We start from the raw sequence: 17,361 nt of genomic DNA on the forward strand, positions 1-17,361 counted from the left end.
AAATAGGTGATGGAGATTAAGGAGGGCACTTGTGATGAGAACCAGGTGATGCATGGACCTGCTGAATCACTATATTGTACACCTGAAACTAATATAACACTGTAAATGAAAGTTACACTTCAATAAAAATAAACCAAGAAAGATTTATCAAGGAAGGAAGGAAGGAAACAAGCTAGGAAAACTAGATATTCATATGCAAAGGAATGACACCAGACACCTTCTTTACACAACTCAGGAAAAATTAACTTGGAATGGATTAAACACTAATATGTAAGATCTGAAACCATATAAACTCCTAAAAGAAAATATGTGAAAAAGATTCCTTGACATTGGAATTAACATTGTCTAAGGGTTATTTCAATATGACAAAAACCAAAAGCACAACCAACTAAAACTTAAATTAGTAAGTGGAACTACATCAAGCTTAAAAGCTTCTGCACAGCAAAAGAAATAACAATGAAAAAGTCAACCTATAGAATGGGAGGAAATACTTGCAAAACATCTATCTGGTAAGTCATTACTATCTAAAATATATAGGGAAGTCATACAATTCAATAGCATAAAAAAATCCAATTTTAAAATGGCAAAGACCCTGAGTAGACATTGTTCCAAAGAAGACATACAAATGTACAAGTGCATGACAAGGTATTCAACAGTACTAATCATCAGGGAAATATAAATCAAAACCACCATGAGCTATTACCTCATATCTGTTATAGTGGTTATTATCAAAAAGACAAGAGGTATCAAATGTAGAGATAAAAGGAAATCCTAATGCACTGTTGGTGCAAACATAAATTTATACTGTATAGCCATTACAGAAAATATTACCAAGAAATGAAAACAGAACTTCATGTGATACAGTAATCCCATTTCTGTGTATATATCTAAAGGATATATGTATGTGTTGATAGGTATTTATACATGTAATTAGGACCCATTAAGTTTGGAAAGAGGAATGTAGAGACAAATGAGAAATCTTGTATTTTATTTCACAATTTCTGAAGTGCTTAAAAATTCTCAAATATATTTGACAGTTTCTTATAAAGTTAAATATGTCTACTCTATGATGTAAAAAGAGTGCTAAACTTTAACTCATGGTAAATGAGAGTGTAGGTCCATAAAAAAATTATTTGAGAATATGTTAATAGCTTTACTCCTAACAGTACAAATTGGAAACCACCTAAATGTCCATCATTAGAAAATTAAATTTCAAAACATACAGTGTAGTCACACAAGAATATAACGCTAAGCAGTAAAAAAATATATATATATGAACCACTAATACACAGAATAACACTGGTAAGTCTCAAAAATACATTGAGCAAAAATAATCAGAACAACAAAATGGATATTTCATAATTCCATCATTTGAGATTAAAAAAACTAAACTAAACTGTGATAGGTAACGAACAGTGGTTGCCTAAGGTAGGTGAGAAACTTTCTAGGGTAATGAAAATCTTTTTTATCCAAAAATGGGCAGTGGTTCTATATTTACCAAGTATACATTTATCAAAATACATTAAATTACAAATTTAAAGCCTGAGCATTTCATTATATGCAAATTATGAAATAGGAAATATGGGATCCCTGGGTTGCTCAGTGGTTTAGCGCCTGCCTTAGGCCCAGGGCGTGATCCTGGAGTCCCAGGATCGAATAGGCAAAAGGAAATTCATAGCAAAAATATGCAAAACATAAGAGATACAAGTGTTGAAAAAGTTAAAATATGATAGAAGATAGCGCTAGCCAAATAACACTAATATATATGAATGATTTAATTTATCCAAAGAGTAACCATATAAGAATTATACTGAAAAAAATGTAAACATATACCGTTTTTACTGAGAAAGAAAAAAAAATTTGAAAGAATCATAAAGGAATGTTTCTGCATAAAATTGCACACGATGACTTTAAGACAAAAATTATTACTAGAAATAAAGGACATTTTATAATGGTAAGAGGGTCAATCTATCACGAAGCTACAACAATTATAAACATATATAACCTAACAACAGAGCCTCAAAATGAAGTAAAAGCTGACATAACTGAAGGAAGAAATAGACAATTCAACAACAGTGGGAGACTTCAACTGCCCAATTTAAATAACAGATGAAACGACTAGACAGAAGATAGACAAGTAAACAGTAGTTTTGAAAACGTGATAAACCAACTAGACCTAAGAAACAACTGTATAAATATTTCACTAAGAGCAGAAAACACATTTTTCTCAAGTGCATATGGAACATCCTCGATAAAAGCACATATTATGCCATAAATAAGTTTTAATACATTTGAATAAGTGATGAAATCTTACAAAGTCTATCTTCTTTGACTACAATGTCCAAAATAGAAATCTGTAACCAAAGGAAATTTGGGAAATTTTCAAATATGTGAACTGTAAATAAATTATGGGTCAAAAAAATAAATCACAAGGGAAATGATAAAATACTTTGACATAAATGAAAACAAAAAGAAAATGCAACTAAACATATAACTTTTACACATATAGTAAAAAATAAGTAAAATCAATAGAGGGAAATACGTAGCTATATATGTCTATATGAAAAAAAAAAAGAACTTGAATTAATAGTCTTATGTCACATCCTAAGAAAAAAAAAGAGCAAACTAAATCCAAGGAGAAAGAAAAAATATTAGGAGATAAACCCTTACAAAATACCAGCCAAATCCAAACTATATCCAACAATATAAAAAAGGATTATACACCATATCCAAGTGAGATTTATCCTAGAAATGTTCCAACATATGAAAATCAATGAATGCAATATACTATATTAACAGAATAAAGGGAAGAAACCACACAAGCATTTCAATAGATGCAGATTCATGGTAAAAACACACACAAAAAAATAGGAATAGAGAGAAACTTCTTCAACAGGATAAAGAATCTTTGTGAAAAATCCACAGTTAACCACACTTTATAGTAAAAAATAAATTTTCCCCTGAGATCAGGAAAAAAGACAAGCATATCTACATTCTGCCACTTCTTTTCAATATTGTTCCAGAGATTTTTAGTCACAATAACTACACACACAAAAAAAATGAAATAAACAGCATCAAAAAGATGCTGTTTGGGAATAAAGTTAACAAGTGCAAGACTTCTTCACAAAAATCTACAAATCATTATTTGCAAAAAAAAAAAAAAAAATTAATGCCTAAGTAAATACAATGATACCCTGATAAGTATTCTCAAAGACATAATCTTGTTAAGATGCCAAAATCCCTACAATTGATATATAGATTCAATGTAATTCCTATCAAATTCCAGCAGGCTTCCCCTCCCTCCCCCGCCCCCGAAATTGTCAAACTGATCCTAACATTCGTGGAAATGCAAGAGACTCAGATTAGCTAAAAAGAACAGTGTTGGAGAAATCACACTTCTGGTTTTAAAAATTACTACAAAGCTATAATATACAGTGTGGTACTGCATAAAAGTGGACACATAGCTCAGTGGAGTAGAATTTAGATTCATGAAATATTTTGGTATACGTGCTGCTGAAGCGAGCATGAGATTCATGAAATAAACCCATTATTTGTGGTCTGTTGATTTTTACAAGGGTGCCAAGACTATTCAATGAGGGAAAAAAAAGTCTTTTTTTTTCAACATATGGTACTAGGACTACTGGAGATATACATACAAAAGAAAGAATTTTGACTCCTACTATAAATCATACTCAGGAATTAGCTCAAAATGCATCATAAACTTACGTGCAAGAGCTAATACTATAAAACTCTTAGAAGAAAACAGATGTAAATATTTGTAATCTTGGATTAGGCAATAATTTCTTTAATGTGTTATCAAAGGAACAAGCAATTTTAAGAAAGCAGACCAATTGGCTTCATCTAATAAAATTTTTGTCCTATAGAGGACACTATCAAGAAAATGAAAATACAACCCCTACCATGGGTGAAAATATTTGCAAATCAGGGATGCCTGGTTGACTCAGTGGTTGTGTGATCCCAGGGGTCCTGGGATGGAGTCCCTCTGCCTATGTCTCTGTCTCTCTATCTCTGTGTCTGTCATGAATTTATAAAATCTTAAAAAAAAAGGGAGGAAAACATTTACAAATCATGTACTGGTAAAAATCTAGTGTCTGAAATACATACATAAAGAATTCCTGCAACTCAAGAATAAAAAAAGAAAAGAACTCAATTTAAAAATTGCAATAGATTTAAACAGACATTTCTCCAAAGATAGACAAATGCACACTTAAAGATCTTCCCATGACAAGTCATTAGAGAAATGCAAACCAAAACCACAATGAAACGTCACTTCAGGGATCCCTGGGTGGCGCAGCGGTTTAGCGCCTGCCTTTGGCCCAGGGCACGATCCTGGAGACCCGGGATCGAATCCCACGTCGGGCTCCCGGGGCATGGAGCCTGCTTCTCCCTCTGCCTGTGTCTCTGCCTCTCTCTCTCTCTCTCTCTCTCTGTGTGACTATCATAAATAAATAAAAAATTAAAAAAAAAAAAAAGAAACGTCACTTCACAGCCGCTAGGGATGGCTATAATAATTTTAAAAAACAACCAAAAACAAAAACAAAACCCAGACTATAACAGGCTTTGACAAGGGAAAAACTGGAATCCTCACATACTGCTATTTGGAATGTAAAATACTGTAGCTGCTACGGGGGAAAAAAAAAATGGCAATTACTCAGAAAGTTAAACATCAAGTTACCAAATGACCCAGCAATTCCAGTCCTATGTGTATACCCAACAGGAATAAAAACATATGCCCCCATAAAAACTTGTACTCAAATACTAAGAACGTTATTCATGAGAGCCCCAAAGAGGAAACACAAATATCCATCTAGTGACGAATGTATAAACAATATGTGGAATATGCATACAACGTAATACTATTCAGCCATAAAATTGGACCTTGAAATTCCAAAACCAGAAGTTTTTCTAGTTTAATAGAAGACAGACGCACAAAGCCAACTATTCCACAGATTCTTTCATATGCAATGTCCAGAACGGTGTTCCATCCGGCCTCTCCCAGCTTTCCTGGGCAAATAAATCCTGGCTGTGAGGGCATTTCTGTTACCTCTGAAATCCTGAGATAAATACTGAAAGAAACGACCACAGGGCTTATGCTGAGTGACGGCACCGAGAGGGGCGCGGAAAGCTGACAGGCCGTGCCACACAGGGCTCCAGCAGCCGGCAAACGCCCTGAGGCGGCCGCCATTGCTCGCGGCTGCTCCGGTCCCTGAAAGCGGGGCGCGGGTGCTGCCGGGAGCCCCGCCCACAATTTGTCCAGGAAGTCACGTGGGGCTGAGAGGCCCTTGTACAGGGCTTTGCGCTTGCGCGACTCCGCTGTGCTTGGCTTGGGGCGGCCGCTGTGGTCCAAGGGGTCCCTGGGCAGCATCTGCCGGCTGCCAAACGTGCAGTTGGGGGAGGCTTGGCCTCCACTCAGGTCAGCAGTAAAGCAAAGGACTCCTTGAGGAGCAATAGGCCTTCACGATACAGAAGGAAGTGCCAGCCACCTGGGACTCCTCGAACACGTGGCCCTCCTTCCTGTTGAAGACATGGTAGAGGCCGCCAGCCAGTTCCTCCAGCCGCTGAAGCTCCGCCGGGTGGATAGGCTGGTGCCGGCTGTCCGTGTGCTGCAGCAAAGACCGTGCCACCGGTGGGGTGGTCGGGATGGTGTCCTTGTACAGAGCCACATCGTAGAAGTCAAAGCCCACGCCTCGCACGTTCTCCTGGCATGGCAGCCCCACTGGCATCCAGCCACCGTGGTCTCCTTTTCTTTGCCAAGGTACTGTACAGTTCTGGTGATGTTGAAGATGTTGGGCCAATGCCATCAGGCCAAGAACACCAACCGGAACCTGTGGGTCTAGGCAGGGTACCGCTACTTCAATTACTGGCGGCTCCACACCTCAACCCGATTGCTGTCCTCTGCCAGGTGGTCCGGGAGGGGCCACACCTTCAGGTACAGCAGAGTGTATCTATTTGGAGCTTTGGGATAGGCAGAGCACCTTTGACTCTAGGTCGGATTTCTTGATGAGAATGCAGGTGTGGTCCTTCCTCCTCCAGGTTCTTTAGGCAGGTCCCCAAACGCAGCTAGCTCACTGGCACTCGCGATTGGGTGCTCCCAGGACTCACTGTTCAATGATGCACTGTGCCGTGGGGTCCGTCTTGGCTAGCTGCCTCGGCCCTCCACCAGCCTGGGCAGGTCTGCAGGGTTCTTGGCCTCCACTGCGAAGGTGATGACAGGCCTTACACTGAACTTCATCAACTGCATGTTGTGGGTGTCCTCCAGGGTGGTTGTGGTACCCGTTTTCAGCAGAAAGTAGTCAACACACACCAGTCCTGTGATATCCCTACCAAGGCACATAGGGGCTGGGTGGATGGGGAATAAAGAGTGGCTGGTAATGGTATAGGGCTTCTCTTAGGGGTTATGCAAGTATTCTAGAATTAAATACCATTGATAGTCACGCAACTTTGTGATTATATTAAAAACACTGAATTGTACACTTTAAAGAGGTGAATTTTATGATATGTGAGTATAAGTTTTTAAAAGTTAAACAGTATTACGCAGAACAGTTGAGTAAATCTCTGCTTCAAATGGGTCTGATTTGACAGTCTAATCCATTTTATTTTATCTATGATATCTCACGGGAAATTTGTAATTTTAAATAATTATAATAAACAAAATTATTTAAATTATATTTAAATATTTAAAATACATTTATATTTAATGATTTTAATATATTTCAATATATGATAAATTATATATTTATTTTATATATTATGTAAATATAATAATTTAAATATTTTAATATATTTAATATGTAATTAAATTATATATTTAAATAATTATATTAGAAAAGATCTAAAAAATAGTTATCTCAGCATCCAAATTAAGAATATGTGGAAAAACAAACCCAAAGAAAGTAGAAGGAAGAGAAGCTGTAATAATATCTGAAATTATTAAAATAGAAAACAGACCAACAACAACAACAAACTCTAGAGATAATTAAAAAGATCAGAAATTACCACTTTAAAAAGTTTCACACAAATTGAACACATCTGGCAAAACTGATCAACAAGGCAGAAGAAACAGAAAAAAAATACAATATTATGAATATAAAGGAGGAATAACTGCATGTAGAGAGATATAAAAGGAAAAGGTATTAGCAGTGTTGTGTCAATATATTTAAGATTTAACCAAATGAACTACAAAGACTTGTTCCCAGTACTCAAGGCAAAATTCTATACCAAGGATTGGCAAATGTTTTCTATAAAGGACCAGATAGTAAAAAATTTAGGTTTTGTGGGCCACATGCAATCTCTGTTGCATATTCCTCTTTCCTTTTATCTTTTGTTTTTGCTTCTGTTTTCCTTTTTATTACAATGCTTTACAAATATAAAACCATTTTTAGCATTGAGGCTGTAGAAAAAGGGCTGCTGTTCAAATTTGGCCCATGGGCTATAATTTGCTGACCTCTGCTCTATATCATGCAAAGACATCAATGCAAAGTCAGAATGCAAAGTAATGAAATAAATCTAATACAATTTTAAAGATAGAGTTATCAAAGTATTTTTCATTATTAATTTTGTGTTTATCTTCAATGGGTGCTGGTATAATTTTCATACCTAGCTGTTGTTATCAACCAGACAATTTCAAGCAATCAGTGGAGTAGAGTTGAGATATATGTGATTGGCTCACATGAGCCAGTAAGAGCTGTCTCTGCTGTACTACTTATATATTATATTGCCTATACTTTAGTTCAGTGGTAATTATAAAATAAATTGATTATAATCCAGACAAGGGTTTTCCTTAAACTGATTATTCCTTTCACTTACCTCACCTTCCTGGTCCCAGTAAAGTTTGGTTGTGTAACCCTTTGTCCTGGAGAAGACTACCATCTTTGCAGCTATCTTCTATGATTTATTTAATTGCATTTACCAATGACCTAGTTTCAAAGAAAATCACTTAATGATAAACTTACTTTTCTTGGCTTGATCACCTCCAATGTGAGAACAGGAAATTGTCTTATTTTCAGGCATGGTTATTTATAATATTTTGAAACCTAATTAGAAAGAAAAATATTTAAATGTTATGAATCAAAAGTAGTATACATTTAATTAGACTAAAATTGTCCATTTAAGAATTGATCATTCTACTTCTCAATATAAATATATAAAAATCAATACTAAATTATGTTAAAAATGTAAGGAAATCTGACAGTATACTCTTCTATACTCTTCCAATGAGAACTATTATGATCCTCTTGGGGAACACCAACTATAAAAGTCCTCATAAAAAAAGGATCTTAAATCCTCTGTTTTGCTTGTAACTTAAATAGGCATCTGGCCTGGGGACTAGATTTTTTTAGCATTTGTCATTGTAACTGTGGACTATAAGCCTTATAGAGATTCTGGAACCTATAATGGTTCATTTTCTATGATAAGGTTAAACTTCATCATCATTTCTTCTTTGCTTTTCCTTCGGTTCTTTTTTTTAAACATCTTATGATAGAGAAAGTCAAATATATACAAAGGTAAGAGAAAGTATAATGCATCTATGGGTCCTTTTAACTAATGGCCAATATGAATTCTATATCCCCACCTACTACCCTGTCTAACCTACCCTTGATCATAGTTAGGCAAATCTCAAATGTTGAAGTATTGCATTTGTAAATATTTGAAGATTTTTTTAAAACATAGCAATAATACCACTAAACATATTTAGCATTTGCATTTCTTTCATTGTCTTATATTTTTTCCTGTTTTTGAAAGTTTTTTGGAATAATGTTACAAGTATAACATTCAACCTAAATGTCTTAATTCTCTTTAATCTGTAAGTTTTCTTTTAATTCTCTTTATGAGGTTTATTTTCTCTACAATTTATCAATATAGAAATCAAATATTTTGTCCTATAGAATTTTGAGATTGCTGACAACATCCCTATATTTAACAAGTTATTCTGCCATAATTCTATAAATCAATATTTATTAGAAATTTAAGCTACTTAATGGAAAGACAGCAATTCTATAACATAGAATAGCTACCTCTTTTAATTTGTAGACCTAAAACATCATAGAGTTTACAGATTAGAAATAATCTAGTTTTTTTTTAATTTTACAAATAAGAAAATCCTTACTGAAATGAGCAAATTCATTCAGTATAAAAGGACAGCTTAGGGATGAGTGCTATGAAAGAATACCCAATCCCAAGTCCAGCTCCTTTGAATAAGCCAGTCTATTTTATCAAGACTAACTTATTAAAAGAAAGGAAGCTATCTAAAAGTACATAATTAAATTTTACTGTAAAGCAACATTTAATTTTTTAATTCAATGATGATTGTAGTTGAAACATAGAGTTATATTTTCTATACAAAATTACAGAAAAATATAAGAAAAATTTGTTATAATAATGTAGAACTTGGAAAATACTCTTACAAATTACTACTAAAAATATGGTTAAAATGTATTTTTTAAATATTCATGAAAGCATCTCGAACTATGTAGAAATAATAATAAATACCTGGGCCAAGATCTAGTAGAACATAGAAATCTACAGAAGTGAGATCAACATGTAAGGCTACTTTTCCCAAGGGCAATATCTGATGTGAGAGAGGCAGCTGAGAGGCTGGACAGTACTTGTAACAGCCACACAAAACTTTGGAAACAAAAGATACAATCTAAATTCTGTCAAGTGTAGGTGCCCTGGAAAATTAACTCATTCCTAGAAATGAGATGCCAGAAGTTTGTATTTTAAGCAATAGAATGAAACAGAAGTAAAGTCAATGTGAGGACTGCCCAGGGACTGAAGCCCAGTCACAGATCATCTGGATGACTCAGAAGCTTTCGTAAAGAAAGTAATTAACGTGATCCTTGCCTAGTATAAAGTTGAAGGTAACCCCACACATAAAGAGACTAGATAATAGAAATCACCAAAAGAGGAAGATAACAGAAACTGATCCAAAGATACCCCAGATAATGAACTTGCCAGATATAAACCACCTAACTATGTTTAAGATGTTTATAAATATAACATCACATTTTATAATTCCAGAAATAAAAATTATGAACATTGATACTGCAGATTTGATAAGTCTGTCAGAAGTATATGAACTGCAAACTGCTATACCTGCAATTCTAAACTCACTGGTAAACTTAAAAAGCAGGTGTGACAAAGCTGAAGAATGAATTAGTAGAACAAGTTCAGAAAAAAAAAAAAAAGATCTTGAATGAAGCATCAGTAATAGAAAGATGAAAAATACAAAAGCAAGCATAAAAGTCTTGAACTCGGCTTTCAGAAAGATGAGTGAGTGTATTTATCCTTATTCCTTCCCCTAAGTGTAATAAAGAACTAAAACAAAAGGTGGAGCGATGGAAGGAAGAAGGCAGCCTGAATATGCACCTTGAAACCAGAGGAACAATGAGGTGAGTTTCTAAGATTTTTATTGTCGTATATCCTAACTTGAAGCTGCAGAAACCAGCAACCCGGAAATGCCAGTGGGTGCAGATCAAATAAATCTCCAACAGAAGCCTGCTCTCTCTAGTCAGGGGACCAGGAAAAGAGGAACTGAGCAAGAGAGAATGCATTTAGACATTAACCTCTCTACTCCACCCAAACACCAGAGAAAAAACGGTGCCCCCCCCCCCGAAAGTGCTGTGAGGAGCCTAGACTATTTCCATCCTTGGTAGGTGGTTACAAGGCACCCCAGTCTTCCTGTAGGGGCGGTCAGAAGTCAAATAGGAATGCAGAACTTTGATCCCACTGGTTGGAGTCAAGCCTTTCCCCATTCATTGTCAATGAACACTGTGTGGGGAGCCGGGACTCCCACACATCCCAACAGCAATAATGAAGTACTGGGGTAGAGTACAAGGATTCTTAATGGTGAATCACAACTCTAACCATAATCCAGCAGGCACGAGGCTATACCCTCTACATGGGTTCAGTGGAGATCACATAGGAAGCAATAACTAAGCACTCCTACCTCTCCCAGCTAAGAAGTCAGGGGAGGCCTAATAGGGAGCTAGAACCCCTATCTCTGCCCAGCAATAAGAAGTGGAAATTGAACCACAGTGACCTATCTATATACCTACCAAAATGGCTAAAACAAAATAAACAAAAAAAGTTTTTTAACACCCAACATTTGCAAAGATGTGGAGGAAATAGGTCACCTATACATTGCTGATTAGAATATAAAATAATAAAGCTACTTAGGAAAATAGTTTGGCAATTCTTAAAACTAAAATGGACTTGCAGATATGACCTAGCAGTTGCACTCTTGAACGTATATCCAAGAGAAATAAAGACTTATTCTCACTCAGAAGCTTGTATGTAATATTCTTAGAAGCATTGTTTATACTAGCTAAAACTTGACACTAACATGCAAAAGAATGAAATGGACCACTTTCTTACACCATACATAAAAAAAATGTTCAAATGGATTAAAGACTTAAATGTGAGACATGAAATCATGAAAATCCTGCAGAACACAGGCAGTAACTTTGACATCGACCATGGCATCTTTCTAGATAGATCTCAGGCAAGGGAAACAAAAACAAAAACAGACTTGCCAAATACTGCATACTACCCAAATGTCCTACAGTGAGTGAGTGGCGAAACAGATCGTAATATATCTATACCACAGAATACAATCTTGCAGTAAAAAGGAACAGACTGTTGATGCATGCAACAACTTGAATGAACCCCAAATTAATTATGCTAACTGAAAAAAAAAAAAAAAAAGCCCATCTCAGGGCAGCTCCGGTGGCCCAGCAGTTTAGCACCGCCTTCAGCCCAGGGTGGGATACTGGAGACCCGGGATTGAGTCCCATGTCAGGCTCCCTGCATGGAGCCTGCTTCTCCCTCTGCCTGTGTCTCTGCCTCTCTCTTTGTGTGTCACATAAATAAATAAATATAAAAAGCCCATCTCAAAAGCTTATATATTGTAGGCTTTTATTTTATTCATGACATGATGTAATTATATAGAGATTGAGAACAGATCAGTGAGCTAGATGTGGAAAAGTAACATCACGTAGTGTTATGATGATGTACAGTTAAGTATTTTGATGGTGGTGGTACTTACGCAAAGCTACACATGATAAAATTCCATAGTGTTATACACCTTTACAAAAATAAGTGCATGTATTATGGTGAAATCTGAGTAAGCTCTATAGTTTATGCTTTTGCTATTGTAGTATCATTACTTATGACGTTAATACTGAGGAATGATAGCTGAAACAAGCACAAAACCTCTCTGTATATTTCTTTGCAATTTCCTGTGATTCTATAATTATTTTGAAATAAAAAGTTCAAAATAAATTAAGTCATAAAGGGAAAAAATGATACCTAGAAAATCTCCAGCCTTGTGTAAATGAAGAAATAAATTATAAATGACCCATATAGAAGAATACATCACAACGGAACTTAGAAAAATTTTGGACAATGATCATGAATATAAGCCCATCACCTCATGTGGGACACAAACAGAGCAGTACCTAGAGGAGATAGTATGGAAGTGGGAGGGTCTCTATTTTAAGCAGTATTCCAAGGAGAAATCCTCTTTAAAAAAGTGATGTCTGATTGTACTAAACTGAGAGAATGTGCCAAAAGATTTTAGGGAAGAGTTACCCAGGAAGAGCTGCAAAAGTCCTAAAGGCAGGAATAAGTTTAGAATGACCCAGAAATGGTAATTGTAAATAGTTATTACTTTATTTTTTTTGACTTTTATTTATTTATGATAGTCACACAGAGAGAGAGGCAGAGACATAGGCAGAGGGAGAAGCAGGCTCCATGCACTGGTAGCCCTATGTGGGATTCGATCCCGGGTCTCCAGGATCGCGCCCTGGGCCAAAGGCAGGCTCTAAACCGCTGCGCCACCCAGGGATCCCTAGTTATTACTTTAGAACCAGTCCTAAAAAGGATAAATGAACAACCACAAAAAAAAGGTCTATAGCATTTCAGCCAATTTTTGTCCAAAGCATTCATTCATCTTGGTCCTGGTCACTGCTTGGAACCCTCAAGCTGTTTTCATCATCATGGCAGGCTGACTTGTTAACTTGCCAATAGAGTACAACTGCAAGTCCTTCATGAGTTTTGCCAGAAAGCTGGCTGTTAGATTTTCACTAATTTTGCAAGCCAATTGAGGCCACATAGAAGCTTGAAATCAACCATGGTGAGAAAATTTATACCATGGAAATCAGAGGTGGTTGTTAAACATTATTAGTATACTACCAAAGAAAGATTCCTAGTAGATCGTACATAGCCTGCATCGTTAGAATATAAGGCTACTGGAAAAGAGAATGAACCTTTTTGGTGACTAAAATGGGCTAGACTATCAAAGCTGGAGTGGGTTCCACTGAGAGAAAAATGAATAGAGAATTTAGTTCCATAAATGGGGTTCTGAGGAGGAATAGAGTCATAAAAATGGAGTGATAAGGGGAATGTTAATTTCAAGCTAAAAATATTTAGACATCAGTGGTTTCAAATCTTATTTCTTCTTAAACTCTATTCCCAACTTCTCTCTTTTGAAAGATAGCACCTCCCACTTCAGAGAGGAAGTAGAAGGAATTGGATTTTTTAAAAAAATATTTTATTTATGAGAGACACAGAGAGGCAGAGACATAGGCAGAAGGAGAAGCAGGCTCCCTGCAAGGCACTTGATGTGGGACTTGATCCTGGATCCCAGGATCATGCCCTGGGCTGAAGGCAGAAGCGCAACCACTGAGCCACCCAGGCATCCTGAAGGAATTGAATTTAAATTCTAATTTCCTATCACCAAACCCACAAACCAATCACATCTGTGTGTTTCATGGCCTCCCTCTTTTCTGACAGTGGAGGAGTATCCCACTACTGGTTTGTCTTATCCCTCTACTTGGGCTGGAAAGTCCATAACCTCCTTCCCCCTCTTGATTTACTATTTCCAATTACAATTTCAAAATTCTTACCTTACTAGAACTCTCTTTTATGCTGTCTTCTAAAAATAATTGTGTATCTTGGCATTCATGAAGCCACACATTTCTTGGTTCAACCCCCTCCCAATAAATAGAAAGGTCTTTCTTTCCATAGTTATGATTTCTTTTTTTTTTTTTAATTTTTTTTTTATTTATTTATGATAGTCATCAGAGAGAGAGAGAGAGGCAGAGACACAGGCAGAGGGAGAAGCAAGCTCCATGCACCGGGAGCCCGACGTGGGATTCGATCCCGGGTCTCCAGGATCGTGCCCCGGGCCAAAGGCAAGCGCCAAACCGCTGCGCCACCCAGGGATCCCCCATAGTTATGATTTCTTATGAAAACCACTTCATCAGAGCATACAACTTATGCTCTATCCATTTACTATGCTTTATTTTTTAATGGCTCATTATTACTTAACATGGTAATACATTTTTATAATCTTTTCCTTTGTTTTCTCTTTTCTGTTAGAAGTCAAAACCTGTATTGTTCACTGCTGTAGTCCTACCATCTGCAACAGCAGCATTAAATAGAAGTTTCAACAGTGATGAAAATGTTATAAATCTATGTTATCTAAAACAGTAGGCATTATATTAGCCACATAATCACTTGGAATCACTACTGATCACCTGAAATCTGGCTAATATAACCCAGGAATTTTTTGTTTCATTTTAATAAATTTGAATTTAAATAGCCACATATGGCTAAGTGCTACTAAATTGGACAGTACAGATCTACACCACAGTATCTGTAACATAAAAGGAGTTCAGCAGGGTCTTGTTGAAAATGAAAAAATGCATGAATGAAAAAAAAAGGTATGAAAAAATAAAATACCTGCAATCAGCTTATAGTTTATAGATTTGAATTTGGACTTTCACCTTCCCTTCCATCTATTCAAGCTTTCTGGCATTTTCTGGCAAAAGCTAAGTTTTTTTATTACAATTCTTGTTTCCATACTTTACTAGCATGTTACACATACAGTTCCTTTTGTTTCATCACATTAGGCTATAATCTTAGCAAATCACTATATTCTTCAAATTTTGTTTGCTTTCTCATTGCTAAAACAAAATTTCTGAGCTATTTATCTTCCTGATAAATAAAAGCCCTCTTTATCTCGTGATTTTATTCACAATTGTTTTAAATATACTTATGAAATATTACATAGCAACATAAAATAAAAGACCTTGTATTCTACAATGCAAACTAAGAAATAGGTGGTTAACACTTATTTGTATTATTCAATGGTCACATTTCACTTCCTCCCTCACCAAAAGTTACAACCATCAAAATTATAATCTCCATAGTTTCAGTTTATTTTTGTTATATAGGTATCTCATAACAATATATTCAGTTTTACAACTTTAAATGAATATTATACTCTACAAATCATTCTGGGATTTTTTATTGTTTAGTACATTTTTGAGATTGTGCTTTTATAAATAGCTTTCTTTCATTCTTTTACTACTGTATAAAGTTCCATTGTTTTAGTACACTGTTCTCCTATTGATGAACATTTGTTGTTTTAAAATATATTTGCTATTGTAACTAAGTCTACTATAAGGTCTTTTGCATATTTTTGTGTATCATATAGACTATCTCTAGTATATACACGCAGTAAAGTACATTCTTGGTTGTGGTTTTTGGCTTTTTAAATCTTCAATAGTTTTAGATAAAGTCCTTTGTTATTAATGCATTATAAGGATCTACTCCCAGTTTGTGTTATTTGAAAATATATTTATTTTGAATGGAAATAAGCATATAAATCAGTTTGGATCACCCATTTCCCAAATCCACAAATAATATTGAAAGTCAGTAGTTAGACCATTTAGAAACTCATTCTCAACACCCACAAAAACTAAAGCTTAAAAGTCAATGATAGTACCATATCATCCTCTAAAACCTAATAAATTGTATTAAATACTTCATCTCTTTAAGATGCTACTTCTTTTCTTTTTTTTTTTAAAGATTTTATTTATTTATTCATGAGAGACACAGAAGAGAGAGGCAGAAACATAGGCAGAGGGAGAAGCAGGCTCCATGCAGGAAGCCTGATGTGGAACTTGATTCTCCAGGATCACACCCTGAGTCAAAGGCAGATGCTCAACCACTGAGCCACCCAGGCATTCTCCTTTTTTTTTTTTTTTTTTTTTTTTTGAGAGAGGGAGAGCAGGAACCTGGAAGAGAGCGAGCATGAGACAGGGGGAGGGGCAGAGGAAGAAAGAGAAGCAAACTCCCTGCTGATCATGACCTAAGGGGTAAGTAGATGCTTAACCCACGGAGCCACCCTGTGCCTGCCCCAAGATGCTGTTTCTTTTTATCTGTGTTATTTTCATGGCTTTGATAAAGCTATGAAATTAATGTGCTACTTTCCTGTTCTTTTCATATCCTCATGAAAATATTAAGCTATTTTAGACTTAAATCATCTCAGTAGCCATGATTCCCTCATACATTCTTTTTAGTATTCAGTGCAAACATACTGATAGTCCTTCAGTAATTGTGGAAAACATGTTTATTTTTTTATTCTTACTGGCTCTTTCTATAATGTAGCTGATTCATTTTATGACAATTTAAATATGCCTAGTAATGGTTAGAAGTCTACATTCTCTTCACAAAGAAGATAAAAGGTCTGACAATGGGAAATACTTCATAAACTGTTGGAATATTAAAAAGTAATTACTTTTCCCAATTTTTCATCCCATACTATAACTGAGATTTTAAACTCATTTAAAGTTATGATCCAAATATAAATTATGTCAAATATTCTATCTAAATAGCTTGCAACAGGAAATAGGTTAAACACAGCTAATAAAGAGCACAGAATACAAATGCAAACTATCAACTAAGGCAGCAAATAGGGGGAGGAGCAAGATGGCGGAAGAGCAGGGTCTCCAAATCACCTGTCCCCACCAAACTACCTAGAAAACCTTCAAATTTTCCTGAAAATCTATGAATTCGGCCTGAGATTTAAAGAGAGACCAGCTGGAATGCTACAGTGAGAAGAGTTCGCGCATCTATCAAGGTAGGAAGACGGGGAAAAAGAAGTAAAGAAACAAAGGCCTCCAAGGGGGAGGGGCCCCGCGAGGAGCCGGGCTGAGGCCGGGGCGAGTGTCCCCAGGACAGGAGAGCCCCGTCCCGGAGGAGCAGGAGCTGCACCGACCTTCCCGGGCGGAAAGGGGCTCGCGGGGGAGTTGGAGCAGGACCCAGGAGGGCGGGGATGCCCTCGGGTTCCCCGGGACAGTAACAGCAATTGCGCGCCCAGGAGAGTGCGCCGAGCTCCCTAAGGGCTGCAGCGCGCACGGCGGGACCCGGAGCAGCTCGGGGGGGCTCGGGGGTGGCTCCGCGGAGGGGGCTGCGCGGCGGGAGCGCGAATCCACCAGCGCAGGCCCCGGAGCACAGGGCGCCGGGACACAGCCCAGGATCCCGCCTCCC

General features: G+C 36.6%; 1 protein-coding gene across 10 annotated transcripts in view; it reads right to left on the reverse strand.

Annotated features, from left to right (window-relative positions):
• Positions 1 to 17,361, reverse strand: part of CCDC178 (coiled-coil domain containing 178) — a 421,095-nt gene that overhangs the window by 383,466 nt on the left and 20,268 nt on the right. For all 10 annotated transcript variants that reach the window (XR_013381334.1, XR_013381333.1, XM_077900386.1 and 7 more), the window contains one exon: positions 7,974 to 8,054. Coding sequence is in view for 8 of the 10 variants with exons in the window: in XM_077900386.1 (XP_077756512.1) it covers positions 7,974 to 8,031 (58 nt within the window). In the remaining 2 variants the exon portion in view is untranslated. The remainder of the gene's footprint in view (positions 1 to 7,973; positions 8,055 to 17,361) is intronic.

Source organism: Canis aureus, chromosome 6 (genome assembly GCF_053574225.1).
Source record: "Canis aureus isolate CA01 chromosome 6, VMU_Caureus_v.1.0, whole genome shotgun sequence".
Taxonomy (NCBI): Eukaryota; Metazoa; Chordata; class Mammalia; order Carnivora; family Canidae; genus Canis; species Canis aureus.